Below are 27,135 nucleotides of genomic sequence, written 5' to 3' on the forward strand. Positions count from 1 at the left end.
CAAAAGATCCTAGGACACAAAGTAGGCAACGTGCGTGTGACAACCCGGTGTTGCAGGCGTTGATAGACTGTGGTGACCACTTACCATCAAGTCGGCCGCATGCCTGTTTGCCTGCATCGTTCTATAAGAAACTATTCCCTCGATCCGAAGTAGACGGCCTCCAGTCAGTTTAGGTCATCTATTCTAATCATGATACTTGCTACAAACTTTCACATTTTTTTCATACCTTTTAATTCGTGATCAAAAACATCCCTAAAGTTTAGACTCATTAACCGAATCCATTTTCAGAAAATGTCGGAACAAGACGTGTCTGAATTTGCCAAAACGCAACTCACTCTGCCCGACAAAATCGACCCCGCGGACGAAATGTCTTGGCAGCACTACTTGTACAGCAAGTTAGGTAAGTATACTGAACGTAATACAATTTTTTTATATATTTGTCCCACGTTTTTATATTACTTATTATTGACACCATTTATTTAACTTGATTTACCCTTGAGTTGCTAAAAATATTTTTTTCTTGGTTTTATTTTCGAAAACAACTTTAAAATTTATATTTTCATGTGATCTTATATGGATATGGTGAATTCATGAGATCTTTTATGCATATGGTGAATTCATGTGATCTTATATGCATATGGTGAATTCATGTGATCTTTTATGCATATGGTGAATTCATGTGATCTTATATGGATATGGTGAATTCATGAGATCTTTTATGCATATGGTGAATTCATGTGATCTTATATGCATATGGTGAATTCATGTGATCTTTTATGCATATGGTGAATTCATGTGATCTTATATGCATATGGTGAATTCATGTGATCTTTTATGCATATGGTGAATTCATGTGATCTTATATGCATATGGTGAATTCATGTGATCTTATATGCATATGGTGAATTCATGTGATCTTATATGCATATGGTGAATTCATGTGATCTTATATGGATATGGTGAATTCATGTGATCTCATATGGATATGGTGAATTCATGTGATCTTATATGCATATGGTGAATTCATGTGATCTTATATGGATATGGTGAATTCATGTGATCTTATATGCATATGGTGAATTCATGTGATCTTATATGGATATGGTGAATTCATGTGATCTTATATGGATATGGTGAATTCATGTGATCTTATATGCATATGGTGAATTCATGTGATCTTATATACATATGGTGAATTCATGTGATCTTATATTGACATGGTGAATTCATGTGATCTTATATGGATATGGTGAATTCATGTGATCTTATATGGATATGGTGAATTCATGTGATCTTATATGCATATGGTGAATTCATGTGATCTTATATACATATGGTGAATTCATGTGATCTTATATGGATATGGTGAATTCATGTGATCTTATATGGATATGGTGAATTCATGTGATCTTATATGGATATGGTGAATTCATGTGATCTTATATACATATGGTGAATTCATGTGATCTTATATGGATATGGTGAATTCCGTCCTGCTAATAATTCGAAAGTTTGGATGAATTTCGTACTCGAAATTTGGTACTCGAGTTGATTATGGTCTGGAGTAGCATATACTCATAGGGCAATTTTTATCCCTACAGAAGCAAAGTCGAAGTCGAAGCTAGTCTTTTATATGCCATTGGGATAAATTAAATAATTTTGTATCTTATCTAGGTTCTAAAAGCAAGACGAACATCACAGTGGAAACAGCAGAGAACAAAGCGAAGATCATAGACGATACGGTGGAGAGGATTGTGGCTATGAGCAAAGTGCTTTTTGGATTGCATATGGTGAGTTTTTGCTTAGAATCGTATTGTATCCTATATTTTGGGATGGCTAGATATAAAATGTAACGATTGGCTATGTGGCGTTTTTGAAGATTTTAAGACTACAACTACAACTGTCAGGAAACGTTCCTAGAAATTCTCAAGAAATTTCTGAAAATTTTCAACATATTTCTTATAAAATTCGGAGATATGTTTTTAGGAAAAATTTCGAATGTTCAGAAAATTTCCAATGAGGATTTCTTTAGATCAAATATCTTTATAATCAAATTTATATATAAATTTAATTTTCAAGAGCAGAAAATTTGTCTTTGGCACATCATAAGTCAAGTGCTGCACACATGATTTTTAAATTGGTATTTATTCCTTATCACACGTTGTCAAAGCCTCTACGTAAGATATTTTGGGAACCTGTTATGTTTCACTTGGAAATGAATGTACAATTAGTAGATTATTAAAAAATAAAGAAAGAACTAATTTTATTCAAACTTTATTGCACAACTTAAAAATTTTGCAATAGTTGGACATATTGACGTAGAAATTAAAGTGTTGGTTTAAAGATATTTTTTGTTAAATTTGACTCTTTATTAAAAATTTTTGGAAACCGTTTTTTTTAATGAGAAATGTTAATATTAACTTGAAACTTCGAAGAAAACTCAAGATAATGTATCTTACCACTTCATGTCTACATATTTTGTAACGCCCTGCATGTTTATTTATTTATACAAATACCAGATCGACCACCCGCAACAAATGAGTAAGAACGTATACCGATCCGTCGTCTCCATTCAGAGGAAGAGAGCTGTCATAGCTTGCTTCAGACATCTACCCCTTCATTCTCTGCCAAGGTCTAAGCGATTTTTTGTCGTGTGTGTTAGAAATAGAGTTGATTGTCGTGTGTGCTATTAACGTTTAGAACGACGTGTCAAAACTGGCGATGATCTGCTTCAGCATCAATTGCTAAAATCTACGCAGTTTTGTGTCTTAATCGTTTGATATAGGGTTCATTATTGTGCACACTAACACTGAATGAAAATATCTTCAGGCATCTAACCGATGATGATCTTTCACTACCCAACTCTTAGCGATTTTGCGTCGTGTATGTCAAATGACATAGCGTTGATTATCAAGTGTGCTACTAACTTGATAATAGGCACTTGTTGAGTCTCTTTGTCGTCTCTTCCTTCATTCTCTGGATAGATTTTTAACCATTTTAGAATGAATGTGTTTGCCCAACATTGGTGTATCACACATCAGATTCAGATAGATCCGACATTTCTAAGTTCCAAACTACATTGTGCAGTATGAAACTAACTTATAAAACTAGCTACATAAAATTGCATTATGATACAAGCATGTTAATAATGGAAACGAAATACGAGACACTCCCGAACCCTCTCATTAACAAAAAAGTTAAAAACATATAAAGTATGTTTTGTCACTATCTCACTTTACAATATTTGACATTGACAGAACGAGACAAAATATATTTTAGCTTCAAGTACGCTAAAACTTTTCTATGGCAAGTATTACAAAAAGATGCGCAACTGATGGCAAAATGTTTACTGAGTTGTGAGTGTGATTTCTCAATGTACTCTCTGTATTAACGTTAACGCATGCCGCTTGGACTAAAAGGCGACGAAGCCCAAACAGCGGTCCAATAACTGGAAGCGAGTTCTCTGCGCCGCACGCAAGAGAGCCGCTATCGCTTGTCTCAGATCCGTACACCTTTACAAGATGAGCAGGTAATGTATAGCTCGTGTCCTGTGTGGGACTTTCGGGAAATCTGGGAATTCAACTCAACTGACGTTTGATAAACAAGTATGCGTGATGACTGACTGAGACATTTACAGTAATGTGCCACAATATGCTTAGTACCAAGGCACATTTGTAAAATTTCGAGATTAATTAAAATTTTGAGATAAAATAAAAAAAATATTTAAGTTACACATTAGAGTAGGTAAACAGTCTCTTAGCAGAGTATGAAACTGAAATAGGTAGATATTTTACGTCTAGGAGACATTTTGCGACTGAGCGTAAATAAAACGAATTTACAAGATTTCATATTAAATAATATATTTTGTGTTATACAAGAAGTTATTTATATTTTATATATTTATAGAGATATACTTGAAAAAATTTTTCATTTATTTCACTTAATATTTTTCAACATTTTTTGAACAGGCATCGAGCATGCAATATATTTTCAAGAACGTATTACGAGTTGTGGCTTGAAGAAGAAAATATTGGGCAAGAGGTCATGATAGAAGATTTGACGGTAAGCTTTTAAATTTTACTCCCAAAATTATAAAGAAGTAACCGTCTAATAAAGAGTAGAAGAGGTACTCATAAACAAACTACACGTGTTGCTATTGCAATCCCAACTAATATTACAAATGCGAAAGTAATTTTATTCGTGACCACTTCACGCTTTATCTACTCAACCAATCTTCTTAAAATTTTGCGTACCTTTCATCCCGGAATATTAACTGCTAATATAACCGTGGGAAATATACGAAAGCAAAGCCGCGGGCGGAAGCTAGCATTAAATAAAATGGTCACTATTAATTGATAAACTTTATTTTTTTTATTTCTTACGTTGTCGGTCAACTCATATTCTGTATTCACAAATTTCTTTGCCATATTATGATTCTTCTATTATATCAATCACTATTGACTTAAGTTTGACATATTTACAATGAAATTTTAGTGAAAAATATTAGCAAATTTTTCTATATGTTATTTTAAATTACAATAATATGATTTCCATTTTAAGTCTACCTATACTTTTATACAAACTTGTCAATAAATTAGTATTGCTTTGTGGAAGTCAAATTTACAGGTACTTTACTTGATCTGAACATTTCATTCTCGGCTATGACGATTCGAGGCCCGCGTAAAAAACGTAATTTTACGATTAGCCGCGCCTAATTGCTTGATCTTAAGAATATCTATTTCATCTGAGCGTTGTATTTTCTGCTGTGACGACTCGAATACGATTTGGCTGTGATTTTACGACCGGTCGCCTGCCTAACTTCTACCCTCTCCTGATTCGCGCCCCGACATTCGAGTGATTCAAGTGTTAAATGTTGAGCTATATATGTTTACGTAAAGATATGAATGCGTTTCCAGCAATCGTTCGAAGACGCGGAGTTGAAAAAGAGTGATGTGGTGGAAGAAGAAGGGAAACCTGACCCTCTCACACAACTGGTGACAACATTTTGCCGAGGGGCCATGACGGAGCGGTCCGGAGCATTACAGGTAAGTGTCATTGCTTTATATATAGATCTCTGATCTTCCAAAATTAAAATCAAATCATTTATTCAGAAATTAGCCTAAATAGAATTCCTGGTTTCATTAGTAGCTGTGACGTCACTAAGCTCTCTCTCTCTCTCTCTCTCTCATTTGAGCGATCGATAATACGATTCCTTCCTCAGCCATTGAGCGTCAGAGCCCAGAGTCCGCTTTCCTACTTTTTCGTCTCCACTTCGCACGTCGTCGGCATCCCTAGTTGTCAGATAATTGGCACGCATATCATGCTTGCGGCATCAAGCCAGCATTTCTTGGGTTTGTCCTTTCTGCCAGGGCCAGACGGGAGCGGCATAGCCAGACATTTGTTCTCTACGTAATTTGCCGGTCTACGCAAGACGTGGCCGTACCAGCTCAAGCGGCACTGCTGGAGTTTGTCTACTATGTCACAGACATAAATTGTGGCAACTGTGTCCATTAAACTATACTTTGCAATAAAATCATTTATCTAGCGTAACATACTTTATATCGATTTGTTTAAGTTCTCGTTCTTTTATTTATAAAAGAAATCAATAAAAATGTGATGGCGGCCCTATTGTTTTTCTCATATTATTTTATCAGCGAAATTATTTTACACGTAATTAAACTCAACAGGAAGATCCGCTGTATATGTCGTACGCGCACATAATAGCAAAATCTTGCGGCGAGGAAGAAGAGGAAGGCGGTGGTGAAGAAGAAGAGGGCGGCGGTGAAGGGGGAGGGGAAGGTGGGGAGGATGAGGGCAGCACTAGTATACACGTGAGTTTATCCTTAACTTTTTCGCTTTTCCTAATATAAGAATGTCCACTAAATTTCTTCATGGATTAAAAAAAAAAGAATAAGGAGAAGTATTCCCCTACCTTACTAAAAACAGAGTGAGATAGAGATGTTATTGGTTTTTAGATTATCAATAATTAGTCAAAGTTGTGTTCTAATTTTTACGTGACTTATTGTTACAAGCAGAAAACTATGGAAACTTTTATGGTGAGTCGTCACAAAAAATTATATATTTGAATTCTTTTTTATAATTTTTTTTACTACATTAAAAAGAAATATAATTATATTTTTCTTTATAAAAAACTGTAAGGCGAAGTTAGAACGTGTTCACTTTATTAATTCTTTTATACTACGCAACCATATTCTTTTTAGGTACCTATCCTAAAAGTTATTGACTTAAATGGTAGAAAAATACAAAGCATTGTGTATATAAATGTTGATCTTCAACAGTTCAAAAGTCTTGTCTTGTTATTAGCATAGATTTAATAATGCAACGTATGTATGCAGAAACCGCACTCGATTCCGAATTCTGAATCGAGTGCGAGGTTATAGGACATCTTCAGTGTGCACTCTGCACCGCCCGGCGGCACCAGCAGAGCTAGCATGCGACAAATCGATAAATTTATCGATAGAGAAGACAAAATTTGTCGACGAAGAGAAATATATTGTTTTCCCTAACATGGGATCACCTATCGATAAAATAAAGTCATTTGTCTTCACGATAAAGGTATCTCGACACGACAAATCGATGTAGCCATATTATAAAAACATACTATGGAACAGGCCGCTTCTCTCAATAGGTCCTTCAGTTATCTCGAGCAATATACCGTTTTGGCAATTTTTACGAGTAATGCCCAAAGCCGAGGTGTTTCGGCTGTACGGTCCTTTGCGACTGTCGCCATATTTCCTCCGGTTAAGCAATAAAGGTCGACGTAGCGACCAACTGCAAGTAGGCTTCTATTATATAATTTTTTTTATAATAAAATATATACTATACAATTCATTATAATGTCAAATACGGTTGCGAGATGGCGTCACAATGCTTTCATTGTGTGTACAGTAAATAATTGTGTGTTTGTCTTTACAAACACACAATTATTTACTGTGAAAGCCAAACCATAGCGCGTTTCAATTTCGGATATCGCCATCTATGAATTGAAATTTAAAACTAAATAAACAACATCAAATTTTTACAAAATAACAATAAAGATTTTCAACAACCATCCCTTATTTCGCTGTAGGATCCCGAAAATTAAATGAAATTGTTTAAAATGTTATAGGAACAAGAAATGGAGAAACAAAAGCTGCTGTTCCACCAAGCTCGGCTCGCGGACCGCGGCGTGGCTGAAATGGTGCTGCTCCACATATCCGCGTCCAAGGGCGTGCCCAGTGAGATGGTCATGAAGACGCTGCAGCTCGGCATTTCTATATTGAGGGGCGGCAACATCGGCATCCAGATGGTGAGACTCTCGTTTTAATTTTTTTGAACGCACGGCTACTTTTAGAAGTTCTGACAATTAAACTTCTTTAGTCTCTCCTCGAGCGAAAGTAAAAATGACAAATATAACTAATCCAAACTGACATTACAAAGTTAAAAAAAATCGAAAACTATAAATATTTTTTTACATCAATGTATTTCATGAAATATACATAAAATATAGTTGAGAAAAAATACATTTTTGTAAAAAGACACATTGTTTTTCTCAACTCTGTCGAAGACTTCGTCGTCGAAACTATCATCTGTAACCAAATAAGATAGAAGCATGCAAACTGGTTACGAACAAGAATAATACTCTTCTTGTTCGTAACCAGTTCGGATCCCAAAATTCCCACGGGAGCGAAGCCCTGGGGTACAGCTAGTTTCATAATGTAATCTTGTGTTTCTTATATACTTTACTTGGGAATGTGGGAATTTAGGTATAAAAAGTACCCTAAGTGTTTTTTATACCAGGTTATTATTCTACCCGTGCACCAAATTTCATAGCAATCTGTCCAGTAACAAACATACACACATACATCCTCACAAACTTTTGCATTTATAGTATTAGTAGGATAAAGAAAAATACGCGCAAAAGCAATAAGACAATATTGAATTGTATCGTTTAACGGTTTATTTTCAGGGTATGCTTAACCACCTGAAGGACAAGAAAGACGTGGGCTTCTTCACGTCCATCGCTGGACTCATGAACTCTTGTTCCGTACTGGATCTAGACGCGTTTGAGAGGAACACAAAGGCAGAAGGTGAATAGCTTTATTTTTAACTTCTTATCGTGGCGACTAATAAATAAATTTATGTAAATGATATCCTATGTCCAGCAACATCGGCCTACCCTTATCACACTATGTGGACCACGGTAACCAACTGAGATAGAAGATTTCCATACAACTTACCGGTCCAAGCCAGCCAATCTCATACAAAATGATGATGTGAGACAAAAGATGTCAGGGTCAATCATTTTTTCTTGTGTTGGATACATACTAATAGTATCATTGCGAAAGTCTGTCCGTATGTTCCGCTGGATCGATTTTGGTGAAATTTGGTATGCATGTAGTTAACGACCCCTCTTCGTGCATAGGCTACTGGCATTTTCAAAAATGAACCCCCAAATGCCTATAATGAGAGGTGAAAGTACGCGCGGGCGAAGTTTTAATACTTTCTGTTTTTTGTATGAGCCAAATGGAAGTTATGACGGGATCAAGATAAATAGAAAGATTTTATTCACCACCAGTTTTATACACGTAACTAAACACAATACATGGTATGATTGACAAAAAAGTGCCAGACGATACGCTATAGTGATATCGTAGATTACTTGACGACAATAAAAGTACCAAGTACAAAAGACGGAAAAAAGGTCCTGACTCAGCATTAAAGAAAGACAATGAAGGAATTTAAATTTTAGCCAAAGACGTATATAAAGTGTAGTTGACGTAGGTATATCTTTCTCTGTCTACGATTGATACAATATATGTAATGTAAATACATTTAAATAATGTGAGTATTTATATTTCTAGGTCTGGGCGTGGGTCTAGAGGGCGCGGCCGGCGAGAAGAATATGCACGATGCAGAGTTCACGTGCGCTCTGTTCAGATTCATACAACTCACCTGCGAGGGACACAACTTGGGTGAGATTCTCGTTGCCTCTCTTTTTAACAAAGAGTCTGGTTTTTTTTGGGGTGCAGCGGACCCCTAAAAAGTCCTCTGGTTTAATTATAAAAATATAGGGTAAAATGGTTTACATAGTAGAAAAAATGTAAAAATCATGTCCGAGCAGTGAACCGTTGATAAGTTCCCTCGTCGGTAGCCGTTCTTGAATGCACCATCTGGCCATTCTTATAACCAAAACAAGTGTACAATATTTACAATATATATTTATATTGAACAACTAGATGTTGCCCAGGGCTTCGCTCCCGTGGGAAATTTGACATAAAATATAGCCTATAGCAATCTTGGATAATGTACCTTTCTAATGGTGAAAGAATTTTTGAAATCGGTTCGGTAGTTTCGGAGATCACCCGCCTCAAACATACAAACTCTTACCTCTATAATAATAGTATAGATATAGATATATATTTATATTTATTTTGGTTTACAGAATGGCAGAATTATTTAAGAACTCAAGCTGGCAACACTACGACGGTAAACGTCGTCATATGCACCGTGGATTATCTGTTGAGACTCCAGGAGTCCATCATGGACTTCTACTGGCATTACTCCAGCAAGGTGAGGCTTCAGATCTTCATATATTTCTAACTTCTTTCTTCCTATGTTTCTCTTCTCTTTCTATCTCAGTGTGTGTACTCTTTGTTATGTAATTAAGTAATAATAATAAGTTTTTTCACAAAAATTTAATTTTTGACCCAAACTTTCGTTGTCGTCAGAGAGATAATGTTTTCAATATGTATTAATTCTCTTCAATGTGTGTAAGTATGTATGTTCGGGCGGAAACTTGCAAGACAAGTTTGAAGCTGATATCTTCAACCGATTGAGCTGAAATTTTGTACACACGTTTTGTTTTGATGACAATGCTTTATTACGATAAACATGACCTGGTGGTGCACCCTAGATCAGCTCCCGATGAGAGAACTTCTCAACGGTTTACTGCACGGACATGATTATGTCGCGCATTGAATGCAATAACAATCTCTGACTACAGCAAAAGTTTACGTCAAAAATGTCGTTTTTGACGAAACTTGTTTCTTTTTTCTAAGTCTGTAGTTGTGACCCAATGCTGGGCATAGATCTCCCCTAACTTCTTGCAAAAATCAATAATACTAATATTATATAAAGATAAAAGATTTGTATTTTTGTTTGTAATGGATAAACTAAAAAACAACTGGGCCGATTTTGATGAAATTTGTCACAGAGATTAACGAAACCTTCTGGAGTAACATAGGCAACTTTTTTATTATGGTTTTACCCGAACAACGCCGGGAGAGACCTCTAATCAAATATACTTTCCTTCCAGGAGCTGATCGACCCCGCGGGCAAAGCGAACTTCTTCAAGGCCATAGAAGTAGCGTCCCAGGTGTTCAACACCCTCACTGAGGTCATCCAGGGCCCCTGTACTCAGAACCAACAGGCTTTGGCGCATTCCAGGTGATCATAACGAAAACTAGTTTAAACCAGCTTTACAGCATACGATTAATACCAAACTTTATGACCGAGTTCACTTCATTTCTCATGCTCCTAAGTTTGACATTATGATCGGATGTAAGCCGCTTAAAATTAGATTTTATGCTTTAAAGCATAGAATAAAATATTCGTCTAAGAATGTATTTTTTTATGAAGTAAAATAAAATGTCATTATACACACACACACACACACACACACACACACACACACACACACACACACACACACACACACACACACACACTTCCTTACTTTCTTATCGTTTCGTTTTTTCGTTAGCAATGGTGTCAGATTTTAATCGACTTTTACGACTACCTAGCGACATCTAGTGGCAAGTAATCTCATACACACTACCCAACCCCCTGCCCTCGTCATTCCAGATTGTGGGACGCTGTGGGCGGGTTCCTGTTCCTGTTCTCGCACATGCAGGACAAGTTGTCGAAGCATTCGTCCCAAGTGGACTTGCTCAAGGAGCTGCTGAATTTGCAGAAAGACATGATTACTATGATGCTGTCCATGTTGGAGGGTAACGTGGTCAACGGTGAGTATTTGACGTGGGAACCGATTTTAAAAATTCTTTCACCATTCAAAAAGTACATTATCCAAGATTGCTATAGACTATGTTTTATCTCAAAATTCCCACGGAAGCGAAGCTTTTTGAGAAATTAGTATATCCTAACTAATATTATAAATGCGAAAGTAAGTTTGTTCGTGTGTCTTCACGCTCTATCTACTCAACCGATCTTCATTAAATTTTGCATACATGTAGTTTGAAGCATGAAGACCTTTCACCCCGGAAAACTTACGCGGGCGAAGCCGCAGGCAAAAGCTAGTAATATATAATTTGTCGTGAAAACTTGCCTGTGAAGATCTAATGTCTGAATAAATGATTTGAATTTAAAGTGTGGATTATACCTTACGACTGCCGTGGTGATATTATTCTATAGTGAATGTTAAACTATCCACTGTTAAACTATTTAGAATATAGATTACAATTTAGATCAACGCCTTAACCTAGGTTTTATGTAGTTTCTAAGATTGCAAACTGTTTTGTATGCTATTAAATAAATATTGTTTTTTTTTTATAAATAAATAAATGAGGACAAACCACACATATTAAGCTAGCCCCAAAGTAAGTTCGAGACTTGTGTTATGGGATACTGACTCAACGATACTATATTTTATAACAAATACATATATAGATAAACATCCAAGACCCGGGCCAATCAGAAAAAGATCATTTTCCATCATGACCCTACCGGGCATCGAACCCGGGATCTCTCGGTTCAGTGGCAAGAACTTTACCACTGCGCCACCGAGGTCGTCAAATATTATATGTTATTAAATAAGTCTACCATACGGTATTGGTGGTAGCTAATTGTGGCCTTTTTATAGTATATACATACTTTTACCATTTGTTCTTTGTATATAGAAGAACTATATTACAAACAAACAATATTTCCTCTTGCAGGCACGATCGGCAAGCAGATGGTGGACACTCTAGTGGAATCTGCGTCGAACGTAGAACTAATCCTGAAATACTTCGATATGTTCTTGAAGCTGAAAGACCTCACGTCCAGCGCTAGTTTCCAGGAGATTGACGCGAACAGCGACGGCTGGGTGCTGCCCAAGGACTTCAAGGACAAGATGGAGCAGCAGAAGAGTTACACTCCGTGAGTATAATATTCTTCTTCTTCTTCTCAATATATATATATATATATCCTATATTTATCAAATTAAATTTAAATCAAAATAATAATAAAAAATAAGAAGAATTATAAATGGGTGACATTACATACAAAATATAATAATAATATCTCAATTTCAATCGTCAATTTTCAAATCGATCGTGTCTTCGCTATTTACGATTTAAATAAGAACTTTAGGAACCTGATGGAACAGCAGAACAGACATATTACGTATAGTCATATAATTGAGTACTCGCATATCGGACAGCTTCCTCGCTTGGCCCCACTCACTTTCAGTCACTTCACAGTTGTCAAACTCCAGGAGCGATGCCTTCGCCGCAACTTTAAGCTAACGTTTTGCAGACACGATCAAAATCATATTTTTATTTTAGCAGTATTTGTTGTTTAGAGTTCATGTTTGTGCGTTAGTATGCATGTGAATTTCTTTCAAGCATAATTCTTAAACGCCTTAACAGACGTGTGAGCTATCATTTATATTCCTTACGTCATTATAAAGTCTTTCGTCACGTAAAATATACAGTTTATTATATACTTACGTTCACTTAAGGTTTGATATATAAAAATAATAGATATCATGTATATAGTATAAACTTTTGTAAATTAGATGCTTAAGAAAATAAATAAATAAATAAAACGTATCGCAAACAAACAAACAATATTATCCAGGGAAGAAATAGAGTTCCTGCTGGCGTGCTGCGAGACGAACCACGACGGCAAGCTGGACTACGTGGGGTTCTGCGAGCGCTTCCACGAGCCCGCCAAGGAGATCGGCTTCAACCTCGCCGTGCTGCTCACCAACCTCTCCGAGCACATGCCCAACGAGCCCAGGTAACACTTTACCGCTCATCTGTCTACTCGTATCTTTACTTGACCAAATTTTTAATGGGATTATTCGTTATTTCATTTCATCCTCATTTTACTACCCTAAAAGTAAAATTTTAAAAAATCCTGAAATAAAGATTTTCGTTATTTTTCATACAAACTTTACCCCCAATTTTACCCTATAGGCGTCGAATTTTGAAAATTCCTTTCTTATTTGAGCACTACGTAATAACCTAAAGCTACTACCCAAATTTCGCGTTTGTAGCTTCTATGGATTAGGCTGGGCGTTGATTAGTAAATACCGCTTGTTCTTTCATATATGTAAATTTTGTTCTAACTTTCCAAAGAGATCTACGTTAACGTGCGTAAGGATATAGATTAAAAACGTAGATACCCTATGGAGAGTTTTGACGTTATACAGGTCTCCCGCCAAAACCCGCTCTCGGATATACAATTGAAACGGTATGCCCATGAGCAGGTCTCGGCGGGAGTGTAAAACTATTGTAATATAAACTTACTAATCTATTATTAAAATTATTATAAAAATAGATGTTGCCCGGGGCTTCGCTCTCGTGGGAATTTTTAGTTAAAATATAGCCTATTGCAATCTTAGATAATGTGCCTTTCTAATGGTGAAAGAATTTTTGAAATCGCTTCGGTAGTTTCGTAGATTACCCGCCTCAAACATACAAGCTCACAAACACTAATCTCTTTATAATCATAGTATACATTATTAGTATTAAGGATGCAAATAAAGTATTGAGTATTAAATTGTATAAACTGAGCACAGACTGGCCCGGTTCCTGGAGACGGCGGGGTCGGTGCTGAACTACTTCGAGCCGTTCCTGGGCCGCATCGAGATCATGGGCGGCGCCAAGCGCATCGAGCGCGTCTACTTCGAGATCAAGGAGTCCAACATCGAGCAGTGGGAGAAGCCGCAGATCAAGGTACGTGTTACTGAACTTCATCGCGAATAATTTTTGAAAACAATAATGAGCGGGAATTGAACCCGCGCCTCTGTCTATCCGGGACAGTGCTCTTAATCGACGAATCATGTTTGTGAAGAAAGTATGTGCTCATGTTGACGTCCTTCGTCATGTTGACACCCGTCGACGGATCGACGCGGAAGAACATAGAAATTGTATGAAGTTTCGACGTACGTCAACGCACGTCAATGTCAAACCCTATAGACAACGGAGCTATAACGTACTGTAGCAATTAAGCACGACTGAGCAATGGGAACAAGCTCTAAGACGCCACGGAATATATTTAGGTATTATATGACCTTGTATGATACCTATGTCCGTCCCACAGACCATTTAACCTTAAGACCGCGCATCACCTGCAAGCTTATGTCGTGACACTACATAAGATCGGGCCCCGCCCCTTTTCTTTGGTTATACCGCCGGCGAGCATCGAAGCGAAGGCTGTGCCAGTTTGCTCGTAAATAGAAACAATATCAAAACAATGATGCCGTATTGTGCTGTGAATTGGTGTGGAAAGTGTAGCTCAACGTCCAGTCTAACAAAAGATGCAATCACTTTTCACCAACAAGTCATTATTTTTTTATTTTAAATTAATTTGATAATTTTCCAAACCATGTTGTTTTGGAAACAATAATAAGAACAAAATATATGTAAAAATATAAGAACAAAAGGACTCTAGATCTAACCTTGAAATATTCACAAAATATGTTTTTTTACTAGATTTTCACCTGCGCGTCCCTTTTCAATTAGTACAATTGCCGACTGTGGATAAAGATTTATTTTCTTCCAAAACTTCAACTTTACCCCAGATGTGAATCTAGAATATGTGAATACACTAAACGAATTTATGTATGTCGTCTTGCTACGCTTGTCTTTTCTTGCTACGAATCTGTAGCTCCGTAGCTACTGCTACGAAGTTTAGTAAAGCTAATAACATAATCTGACCTTCGTAAAGATATAAGAACAAAATATATCTAGCTCTTTCTTTCGCACTTAAATCAATATGGCACAAACATATAATTATCTCGTTCTGCCTTGCCACGTGTAAGGTAGTGACGGAACATATAAGATACGATAATCGATCGATGAACTGATGATAATCGATGATGATGGCGCTAGTGTGCGGGTATGTAACGCCTTGTTTATATATATTTTTTTAATTCCTTGACCTTAGATAATAGCCTATTGAGAAAGATGTGTTTGCTTGTGATTACGTTTGTTACTTCATTACGTCTTCACGTTCAAACGGGTGGGCATTTTTTTAACAAATTTGGTTTTGTTGAGGTAGCTGATACCTTGTATTTTTATCTTTTATAGAGTACTTTTATCCCGAAAAGTTTGTGATACTGATAGTCAATGACGCTTTATAAAGTATGAGGCATGGTTTTCCCTAGAGACTATGCGATTATTCGAAAAGGACGTGAAAAGATTTACTTGGAGTCATAGTGAAACGTAGTCGAAACTAGTTAAATATGAAAAAGTATAATTCATCAAAAATAATGCCTACTTTTAGTTAAAATATGTTTTGTCTCTTTCTGTCAATGTCAAATATTGTAAAGTGCTATAGGGACAAAACATAATTTGAACTCGAAGTAGGCAATATTTTTTTATGAATAATAAAAAATAAATTAAATTTTGAAGATTCGATTCTTTTTTTAGTGACCGACGACGGCCTAACGTCAATGCTTTTTGAGAATGTCTAAACAAAACAATTTGTTATATAATTTATCTCAACAATATTTACTATAGTAATAAAGATCAAATAAATAATATATTGTCTTTCTTTATATTATTTTTCTGTTGCAACATTGTATTGTTAGTCATACAGATATATATTTCCCGATACCTCCAGTACCCTTTTCGAGACAAGATTTTTTTTCTCACTAATATGGGATACGTGTGTCTGGCCTTAGAAATTCTCGATTGAAGTCATTGTGTTGCCCAACACTAGTAAGTTGTCAAAACCTTGTCAATTTTGAGGTATTTTTGAACGCTCCAATTAGAGCTAAGCTACCTTCCCCCGCACTCCACCACAATTTAGCGATTGCGTTTTCATACTAAAATGTATCTAAGCGCGGTCTTAAGGTTAAATGGTCTGTGGTCCGTCCGTAGCGTGCTGGAATATAATTCCGTAGTCTGGAATCTACACGAGGATAACCTTATGCTGGCTAATTTTTTAAAAGGATAAACATAATAATAGACCGAGGAAGATAAGCGAGCAAGGTCTACAAATCAACTTGAGGCAAAAATACATTTTGTCTGTATGTATGTTTGAAACGCGATAATTTTGAATCGTTGGTCTGATTTTGATGAAATTTAAAAGGTATGTAGGATCTGTCAATAGAATATTTAAGTTCGTGGGGCAACAAGTTGTTTTTTATAAAAAAAAATGTAAAAATTTATTATATTCGCGAGGTCTAAGTTCGCGGTGAAGAACTAGTTATTATAAAGACAAATTTAACGTGTAAACATCGTATAGATATACCTTGTACAAGAAGGTGTGGTTGGAGTACAGACGAAGGGATAGCAATATTTGTAATTTGAATCAAAGAGTTCTTGGTACCTCTGGCTCCAGTCTTACGACACTATGATCACAATAAATACTCCACAGGAGTCGAAGCGCGCGTTCTTCTACAGCATAGTAACGGAGGGCGGGGACAAAGAGAAGCTGGAAGCGTTCGTGAACTTCTGCGAGGACGCCATCTTCGAGATGACGCACGCGTCCAGCCTCATGGCTGCGTCCGAGGACAGCGGCGGCGGCGTCAAGAACAGGGAGGCGCGCTACAATATGTACATGGGAGACGATGAGGACGAAAAGTTTGTGTCATTTTTTGTTATTCATAAATTCAATTTTCTATTATTCAAGGTCAAATTTACCTTTACCCACTGCTGTCAAATATGGGAGACTGAGATGTGTGAAAGGGACAGCTATATGACGCGCTGGGAGCTAAATGAAGGGCTGTTGAAGGCCGTCGTAGAAGTGTATAAATCTCATGGAACTATTATTTTCCAGAGCTGACAAGAATCCCTTCCGTCGCGGTTACCAAGCCATCAAAGACGGCCTGTCCACGGCATTCTCATCCTTATCACCATCGAACATAAAGGCGAAAATGGCGGACCTCCAGCAAATGCCGCCGGCCGAACTAGCGGTGGGCTTCTTCAAAATGTTCTTCTACATGTTCTACTATTTGGGTTACGGTGTGTTGGTCGTCATTAGGTGAGTTTGAACTCTTATTTGCTTGAGTTATAGTTCATTTTACAATGGCGCTTCTACTTATTATAATAAAATATATCATATGCTCTAAGATAATAATTCTGAAAGTTCAATCATTTATTTTTAAGTAACATTACATTATATTTGAAGGGAAAATTTTTAAATTATAAAATTAATTTAAGCTACTCATATAACGCAATATTCATAGTTAATTTTTATAATATACGTATATATATTTTTAATTTCACGCTACATCATGGCACAGTCATTGGTAACGGGCCCACATTATTAACAGTTATTGAAATGTCCATAATTTTATAGTTCATTGTCTAATTCTAGTAATATTTTTTTAGTGATTTTCCATAATAATTATTTTCATGATTAAAATTAGCATTGGCACTATAATTTACTTACTTTTCCATGTTTTTTTATTTATTTATATTTAGTGCATGACTATTCTCAAGCACCTAATATATAGGTATATAGATTATATATTATTTAAATTTATATATGAATATGAAAGTAAAATATCAAAGTTCGACAAAACCATTTTATAACTTGGTCTGTTGAATATAAAATATTATACTTACGTTATTGATGCTGCAGGAATCGATTTAGACATCAAGATATTTCATGGTAACTCTCTTTTTCCCTCTCCACTTAGTTAAAATGCCACATGCGAAGTCACTTTGATATATCTCTCTCACACACCTGGTTATTATTATTGGATGCACTTTATCGCACCACAATGCTATATCTATTTGGTTTTATGGTTGACTTATAGAGAAGTCCATATTTATGGCGTGAGTCCATGGCATTTTTTTGTAATTTTGTGCAATAAAGTTTTTAGCAACATTTAAAGTTTCACGTTGCATAATTATATATTAAACATCAGGTATTAAACGCGCGCATACCTTTTCATACAGTCACACATACCTCTGTAACAAGGTCCGAAGCGTCTGGGAAGTAAAAAAGTTATGTACACGTTTAATACCTGTCGTTTAATATATAATAAAGTTTTTAGCCGTATTATAATTAACCCGTCGGTCGCGGAGACACAATAGATAAACAACACGGATGTTTTGAGTGTATAGTCTGTAAATCTGTATGTGTTTTTATGAATAAATAAATAAATTGCTTGATCGGTTCGTAAGATAAGACGTTAATTCTATCTATCTATATATAATATAACATTATTGAATAGAATTGATAGATAGATATAAACATTTGCGGGTGAATTTCACGAGCGTTTTGAACACCGCCGTGGGCTATCATTAGTGTTTATTAAATTGTACCACACACATCAATTTAATTATCCTATTTTATAAATAAGTAAAGTACTGGTACAATGTTAATTTTATAAATGTTTAATTAAAAAATATATATTCTTTATTTAAAAAATATGCGACACTAATGAAACGCTACACGCCGCGTTCAAACAGTCGTGAAATTCACCCTTACTAACTGTATTGTATTGTGATGTGAATGTCGTAGAAAAACAAAGTCTATTGTAGAATTGTTAAGTCATACTAAAATTAATTATTTCTACACTATTAATTTATTATTTTAACTAAAATGTTATGTAGTTCATTGCACTGGAATTATTATTTAAAAAATATAGTTTCCTTTTCACTATCTCAACATAATTTTATACCAATCTAATAAAGCGTTATGGTGATGTCCAAAGATCTCTTGATCTTAACTTTAGCAATAACTTAAATATTTTTTTTCTTTTTTGGATGGAATATAACTAAATCATTTTGTAATAAGACTTAATCTGTATATTTATGACATTGGGGCCTTCAAGAAAAGAGTCTATCGCTTTCTCAACAAGTCGCTATTGCATCAAGTTGCTAGTGTCCATGGGCTGCGGCGTTTGCTTACCATCAGATAACCCGCATACTCCTTTATCCTAATATTATAAATGCGTAAGTATGTTTGTTTATTACCTCTACACGCTTTATTTTCTCAACCAATCTTTAATTTTTGCATGGATTTCATTTGAACTACGAAGGACATAAGGTATTCCAAACGTACGTCTATTAAAAAAAAAAATATTCCCTTTGGACATTTACGCGGGCGAAACCGCGGGCAAAAGCTAGTGTGTTGTAAAAACTGTTTATCCTTTCAAAGGTACATATTTGGCGTACTCCTCGGCCTGATGCGAGGTCCTCAGGTGGAGGAGGTGCCCCCCGAGCCCACTGAAGAGGAGAAAATCGGTCAGTTGAGACACAGGTTGCTCGCGTCGCAAAGTAAGGGACACACTCAGGTGATGCTCGTGGCGTGATGCTTCGGCTTGCTGCGGCGCTTGGGCTATGCAGGGATATTGTTTTTGTTATGATTGAAATATAGGTCACTAGAGTGTCGTTATCGACGGAATTGTCGACTAAAGTTTCAATCGAATCATATTCTTATTGAGATATTTTATTAATACCATGGAAAAATTAAGTAAGAGTACCTACCTAATTTAGTCAAAAATTTAATGTAAATTCTATATTTTGTTCATACCTACATTATAATTTTGTCACGTAGGATTACTACGAGCGAAAAGTACTAAGTAATACATTTGCACATTCGTTTCTTTAAATAATTTGGAAATACGAGTATTAAACTTAAGTATATATTTATGGTATTTTAAAGACACTTGTAAACGGTCGATTATACTGCGTAATATGAATGAAAATACTTGACCAAATTAGATAGCTAGAAACTCTTTATTGCACCATTCACAAAGGAGTTATAAGTTACAACAAGATATTCAAACATAGAGTACAAAGGCGGACTTACCGCTAATGCAATTTCTTCCAGCAAACCTTTGGATGGAAATAGAAACGAGTGAACTAAGAGGGTGCAGTAAACTTGACATTATTACATAAATAGACAAAAAATAAATATTAAAATAAAAAGTTTCAGACACCGAGCCAGATATTATTTTCGTTTATTCATATTGTACAATTTATCGTCTGGGGTACGCCTTAAAGAAATAAAACAAAATTAATAAATAAATATAAATATATTAGGACAAATCACACAGATTGAGCTAGCCCCAAAGTAAGTTCGAGACTTGTGTTATGGGATACTAACTCAACGATACTATATTTTATAACATATACATATATAGATAAACATTCAAGACCCGGGCCAATCAAAAAAAGATCATTTTCCATCATGACCCGACCGGGGTTCGAACCCGAGACCACTCGGTTCAGTGGCAAGAACTTTACCACTGCGCCACCGAGGTCGTCAAAAACAAAGGGGAACTGTAATAAAACATATCACACTTCAATTTTATATACTCACGACAGATTTTGTTATTCTTATTTATTTCAATATAACGTCAGATTGCTCATAAATATGCGCCCTAAATTGACAAAACGCCACAAACAAAACTAAATCGCCAAACGCAAATTTAATAACATACTTAACTTATTTTTGAATGTTTATATATAACGGATTTTATCATATAACAGTCTCTATGACTTCATAACATGTAACAAATATGCTGTTGGATGTTAATATGCATTACATATACAGTTAGTATTCCTTTCATGTTTGGTAAGAAAATTATTTGGCTGGTTTTAGCTTTGTAAAACGTCATCTCACTCAGGCAATCGATGAACGACAAAATAGTATTCAAGCTTCAAAAAGTTAGAGTAACAGAGACAGCGCTTTATGAGGCTGTTATAGCTGTCTCTTTTTCAAGCCAAATTACTTTTATTTTCCGCCAGTCATGGTAATCTTTTAAATCAGGAATTCGTTTTATTTAAATTATCAACATTAACGTTTATTCTCACAAAAAAAATACATTCAAAGAATACTAAACTATATTTCGCATATATAACACATCTTTACTTTTTACACACTAAAATTGATCTTTATTGGCTTTTAATGTGTTTGTCCAAATTACTAAATTATAGCATGAATAATATATTTCTTATGTCTGATGTTAAGTATTGCAATCAAAATTTGCTGGGCTATACAAGCTCATAAAAAAGTACCTAATAGAAAAAGATTTTGAATTAATTTTAGAATAACTCTCTTCTTCATAGTCGTATTCCTCAGGGCTGAGGGACGTGGTCATGGTTTGCCATTGTCTTCTCCATTTCATACACAAGTTAATAATCAACCGATGTGCAGGTTTCCTCATGATGTTTTCCTTCACCAGAAGCAAGTGGTGGTCGATGACACACAAAATACATGAGTCAGATTGGTATACAAACTCATGTGGCACGAGTAGGATTCGAACCTGGGACCTTTGAATCCACAAGCGTCTTAACCATTACACCACCACCGCTTCGCTTAGAATATCTGCCACAAGCAAAATTATTCGACTTGTATTTCTGTAAAGAGTATAAAACTGATTATTAACGAACTTCGATGATATGGACACATTATGAGAAGGGAGAACAACTTTGTAAGAAGAATAATTGAATGGAAAAAGAAGTAGGTGTTGACAGAACAAGAGATTGATACAACAAGATAAATCAAATCATTTATTAAGAAATTAGACTTCCTTTAAACAATGTTGGTCCCTATGTATAAGTCAATAAATATTCTGTGTAGGTCCGACGCGCCATCTACCGGCGTTGCCGGCCGCGGACGATACAGGACAGATGCAAGTGCAAGCTTTCGGTCTGGACATCACCAAAGAAGAGAGCGGACAGTGAGTAGACAAGTACAATAGACATATTAGGCTGCTCAAATTCACTGAATTTTTGGGCGGTCGACATGTCTTATATACTTTACAAAAAAAATCTAACACAATTTACATGTGATGTAAAATCTAAAATAGAGCAGACAGTGGTCCCGCCCTAAAATAGGTCCATATATAGATAAAGTAGCCTATGTTACTCCTGAATCCAAATGTCCTAATTTCATAAAATCGATCCGGTAGTTCTTGAGTTTCACACTCATCCTCGAGTATTCCCGTTTACTGTGATGCCCGGAAGTCCAAGGTTCAGGTAAATAATCACCCACTAAACAAAGATTTGGCTATGATGTTACACCCGACTGCCTGATGTCAACCCTCTTTAGCGATGTTATTGTTGCATATCAGTTGTTAAGGCATGTGTCCCTTAGTCGCCTCGTACGACATCCACGGGAGGATTTAGAGTGATCCTCGGGACCACACGTCCAAAACAGATAAGATAGTCACTGTCTTATATGTATTGGACGTGTGATGGACGTGTGATGGACGTGTGATGGACGTGTAACATTAATATGGACTAACATGAATTAAAAATTATCATCTGCCTCAGAATACAAGTGAAACCTCACGAGTCGCCCAGCACATCGACTCCATCTTCAGGCGAGGAGGCCGAAGTCTCTTTGGATGAAGGCGCTGAGCATGCTGAGGAACACAAACCACCTTCTCTTATAGATCTGCTGGGGTAAGACATAAGGAATATTTTCTTTCTTTTCGAATATGTATTTTTTAAATGCAATGCCTAAAAGCATCAAATATGAATTTAACGACTACCGACATCTATTGGCAAATAGTCGCATACACACTAGTATATTAAGAAGGCCAACCAGTGTAGAATCCTCACGATCTTTTCCTTCGCCGGAAGCAAGTGGTGGTCAATGAAAACTACTATATATGAATCGTACAGCTACGACGCGATGTGCTACGAAATTTTGGTGGCCACCGTTTTCGATTTAGTCTAACTCATTGTGACAATTTTTCTAATAAAATTCTTTAGCTAGATTTTGTTTTTCGATAAAAAATACACTTGACCAGGTGACACAATGTGTCACTGTTGTACAAAATCTAAACTAGGTAATGTAAAGTGATTAATTGATATCAGTGATGTGACTTTTAACAGTGAAATGTCTAGAAACTTTCAGCGCTGCCTGATGTAGACACATCAGCTACAAAAGCTGCCTATTACTCAATAAATAAAGAAAATCAATAGTATATGGTTTTATAAATATCTAGCGTCTTAAACCTGAATACAAATGTTGGGTAGATTTAAAGACTTAGTCAGTTTTATATGTATTCCTTATCGATAATTTTTGACAGAGGAGAACAAGCCAAGAAACAAGCGCAGGAGCGTATGGAGGCGCAAGCGGCGCAGCAAGCGGCGATGTCCGCCATCGAGGCTGAGAGCAAGAAGGTAATCACTTCTACAAGCTCTTATCATTTTACAAGCTCTTATTTGTTTTCATCTGACAAAGATTATTTATTTGCAAAAACATGAGTCTGTCCCAATATGTCTGTAATAAAATTTTGCAAGTTGAATTTCACCTACTTCCACTTGTCCTGCATAGTTGAAATTTACCACGTAGCTTCAGTTTCCACGACATTGCATTATTGTAAGCATGATTTGATTGTGCACCCAGGATCGGCTCCCAACGAGAAACTCCTCAACGGTTTAAGCGCGAATATATATTTTTTGTCCAGAACAAGATCACTCAGACGACAACGAAATCTTGCACCGAAAATGTAATTTTCGAAAAATAAAAATGTTTAATTGCAGGCAGTGCAAGTCCCAGCCCCCACGGCCTTGTCGCAAGTGGACTTGTCCGTGTACACCCGCCGCTGCGTCTCCTTCCTCGCGCGTAACTTCTACAATCTGAAGTATGTCGCGCTTGTTCTGGCTTTCTGCATCAACTTCGTGCTGCTCTTCTATAAGGTATACATTTGTTAGTTTTAAGCCGCTCTGTGCGCGCACACTAGCGCCACCGACACATATTTATCCATTTCTATCATTTCTTCGCGGAAAATAAACAAATATTTTTAACTAATCATGCCACGTTAGATAAAGAATTTTAGTATAAAGTATATTAAAGTTTTCTATAATACAATGTGGACACAAAATCAAAATAAAATCATTTATTCAGAAAATAGACTATCGCTGACACTTTTTCACGACATATTCTAAATTGAATAATATTTTACCAAAGCTACAAACTACTAGCACATAACAGATCAAATTGAAAGTATAGACGCAGGCCTTTGCCCAGCAGTGGGACACGTGATGGCCCTAAATAATCTCAATTTTTTTTAACCTCATCATCATCAACAACCATTTGAACGTCCCACTGCTGAAGCACAGGCCTTCTTCCTTATGGATGGATAAGGAGTTTGGGCCATTACCCACCACGCGGGCCCTTGCGCATTGGCGGTTTTAAAAGCCAACGGCTTTACGTGCCTTCCGAAACACGGAGGAGATCAAGATAATTTTGGTCACCCATCCAACGACAGACCATTGTGAGAGTGTCGCCACAATCACGTGCGCTAACCACTGCACCATTGAGCTCATTTTTAGCCTACTTTGTGAAAAAAATGATGATTATAATTTCAGGTATCGACCCTGGACGAGGACGGTGACGGCGAGGGATCAGGTTTAGGAGACATTATCGGCGGCTCCGGCTCTGGACAAGGGTCAGGCAGTGGCGACGGTAAGATAGATATTATTTAATATCTAAATTGTGAACAATGAAATGAAAAAAATCAAAACTCGAGCGGGAATCGAAACCACGCCCCTGATTAACTTGGAAGCGCTTATAACCACTGAGTTGTGGAGGCCATTGCCGGTCGGCTGAATTATCTCATCTCCTTTCGTCTAGTATTGAACAGATTCCGACGTTAGATTTGAAATTATATTGAACGTTAGATTTAAGATTAGTAAACACTCCTCTATTGTGCATAACGAATGATGGGTAATAAATCGCGGGTAACGCCGCGGGGTGAAGCTAGTATAGAATAAATACCTGCGATTCGCTTTCAGGAAATAGACTGATGAATGATTAGAAGCTCTCTCGAAGTTATGAAATTTTTGTAAAATAAAATCGGGAATCGAAATTTTTTCATCTCATTACTATTTTTAAAAATAATATACGTATAATTTTTTAATTTTGTCCACCAGGTGGCTCTGGCGAATCGGGTGAAGTCGACGACGGATTGGAAGTGGTTCACATAGACGAGGATTTCTTCTACATGGAACACGTGATCAAGGTGGCAGCCGTCCTGCACTCCATAGTGTCGCTCGCCATCTTGATCGGGTATTATCATCTAAAGGTAAAATCTAATACATACATTTTGAAATTCCTACAGTAATGGCTTTAGGTCGTGACCGTTATGTGGAATGTAACACACATTACTTCCTGGACAATATTAATTTTTGTCATTGTCAAGTCAATCGACTAGTTTAGTGCAGGTTTCCTCACGATATTTTCTTTCGCCGGAAGCAAAAACTCAAATTGATGCCTATACTATAAATTCATGTGGCACGAGTAGGATTCAAACCTGGGACCTTTCGGTAAACTTCTTTCTTGTCCGCTTCCTTGTTCTCTTTCTCACTGTCTCTCATCTTAGCGTTTTCACGATTAAAATAATATATAGGGACTAATCACACGGATTTAGTTAGCCCCAGAGTTAATCCCAAAGTTAGTTCGAAACTTGTGTTATGGGATACTATATTGTATAACATATACATATATTGAGAAAAAGATTGACACATTCTTCCTCAGGTCCCGCTAGCCATCTTCAAGCGCGAGAAAGAGATAGCAAGACGGCTAGAGTTCGACGGTCTCTACATCGCGGAACAGCCGGAGGACGATGACCTCAAGAGCCACTGGGACAAACTGGTTATTTCTGCTAAGTATGTTCTGCTATAGGTCGTTTGTACAAGCTTTTACACGGTTTACAACAAGGTTTATAGGCTTTTTTTACGGGATACACATTTTTGCAAGTTAAATTTCTCCTACTTCCAGTTGTTTCCATGACCAGATTGAGCAGCCCGGATCGGCTCCAAACAAGGGAACTCCTCAACCATTTACAGCACGAACATGGTTTTTGTCAGACGTTAAATGCTATAAGATGTCTGTGACGACATCAAAAGCTTATGGAAAAATGACATACCATAACTTGCAATGTATGTCCCTATGTCTCGGGTTGAATCTTGTAACTCAATTTTGGAGCAGATATCTTCAACAGCTCAATCGAGCTGAAATTTTGTACACACGTTTAGATAACAATGCATTATTATGATAAGCATGACCTGATGGTACACTCAGGAACAGAACCCGAGTGGGAACTCCTCAACGGTTTACTGCACGGACATGATATTTTTGTCACGCATTGAATGCAATAAGATCTCTCTGACAACAATAAAAGTTTGTGTCAAAAATGTCATTTTTGTGTAATGCAATATAAGATAGTCATTTTTAGAAAAATACTTAATTAGTATATGTTTTACTTTAGAATGTAAGTAATGTAACTAGTATTTGATTTATTTTCAATAATATTCTACAATAAATAATGTGAAAATTGTTTATATGTAAGAAAAAACGTACTTTAAATAGTGGTGCAATAATAAAAACGTGTTGCTTACGAATTTTATTACCCGACTGCAAGGAAAGGATTATGTTTCGCGCGTATCTTGTTTGTACATAATATTTTTTATAACCATAGCTCTCGACTACGTCTCGGGCTATAACACAAACTCGTTGGTATCCGTTACTTTGGTGTACAATATACTATTTGCCCTCAGGTCGTTTCCGGTGAACTACTGGGACAAGTTCGTGAAGAAGAAAGTTCGTGCCAAGTACTCTGAGACCTACGACTTTGACAGCATTTCCAACATGCTGGGCATGGAGAAGACGTCGTTTTCTGCCCAAGAAGAGGAAGGGAGCAAAGGCCTTGTCCATTAGTGAGTATTTATAGATAAATATATAGATCAATTCTTTATTGCACCATTCACAAAGGAGTTATAAGTTACAACAAGATATTCAAACAATGAGTGCAAAGGCGCACTTATCGCTAATGCAATTTCTTCCAGCAAACCTTTGGATGGAAATAGAAACGAGTGAACTAAGAGGGTGCAGTAAACTTGACATTATTACATAAATAGACAAAAAATAAAATATTAAAATATATTTATTATTTTACGAAATACAATTAGTAAAACAACA

At 36.3% G+C, this 27,135-nt stretch overlaps 1 protein-coding gene across 10 annotated transcripts in view; it reads left to right on the forward strand.

The window, feature by feature from the left end:
* The window catches only part of RyR (Ryanodine receptor), a 112,760-nt gene that overhangs the window by 80,354 nt on the left and 5,271 nt on the right, over positions 1-27,135 (forward strand). For 6 of the 10 annotated variants that reach the window (XM_053764718.1, XM_053764720.1, XM_053764715.1 and 3 more), the window contains 26 exons: positions 289-400; positions 1,675-1,790; positions 2,520-2,632; positions 3,969-4,062; positions 4,917-5,045; positions 5,688-5,831; positions 7,130-7,309; positions 7,970-8,090; positions 8,865-8,975; positions 9,446-9,573; positions 10,319-10,449; positions 10,867-11,027; positions 11,958-12,159; positions 12,862-13,023; positions 13,808-13,964; positions 16,615-16,820; positions 17,017-17,220; positions 19,351-19,436; positions 21,781-21,880; positions 22,476-22,607; positions 23,240-23,333; positions 23,697-23,852; positions 24,525-24,621; positions 25,089-25,240; positions 25,693-25,823; positions 26,715-26,873. In XM_053764718.1, coding sequence (XP_053620693.1) covers positions 289-400; positions 1,675-1,790; positions 2,520-2,632; positions 3,969-4,062; positions 4,917-5,045; positions 5,688-5,831; positions 7,130-7,309; positions 7,970-8,090; positions 8,865-8,975; positions 9,446-9,573; positions 10,319-10,449; positions 10,867-11,027; positions 11,958-12,159; positions 12,862-13,023; positions 13,808-13,964; positions 16,615-16,820; positions 17,017-17,220; positions 19,351-19,436; positions 21,781-21,880; positions 22,476-22,607; positions 23,240-23,333; positions 23,697-23,852; positions 24,525-24,621; positions 25,089-25,240; positions 25,693-25,823; positions 26,715-26,873 — 3,578 coding nt within the window. Of the gene's footprint in view, positions 1-288; positions 401-1,674; positions 1,791-2,519; positions 2,633-3,419; positions 3,530-3,968; positions 4,063-4,916; positions 5,046-5,687; positions 5,832-7,129; positions 7,310-7,969; positions 8,091-8,864; positions 8,976-9,445; positions 9,574-10,318; positions 10,450-10,866; positions 11,028-11,957; positions 12,160-12,861; positions 13,024-13,807; positions 13,965-16,614; positions 16,821-17,016; positions 17,221-19,350; positions 19,470-21,780; positions 21,881-22,475; positions 22,608-23,239; positions 23,334-23,696; positions 23,853-24,524; positions 24,622-25,088; positions 25,241-25,692; positions 25,824-26,714; positions 26,874-27,135 lie in introns of all 10 variants that reach the window. The other 4 variants (XM_053764714.1, XM_053764717.1, XM_053764723.1 and 1 more) reach the window with 3 other exon arrangements.

The sequence above is a fragment of the Plodia interpunctella genome, chromosome 26, assembly GCF_027563975.2.
Source record: "Plodia interpunctella isolate USDA-ARS_2022_Savannah chromosome 26, ilPloInte3.2, whole genome shotgun sequence".
Classification (NCBI taxonomy): Eukaryota; Metazoa; Arthropoda; class Insecta; order Lepidoptera; family Pyralidae; genus Plodia; species Plodia interpunctella.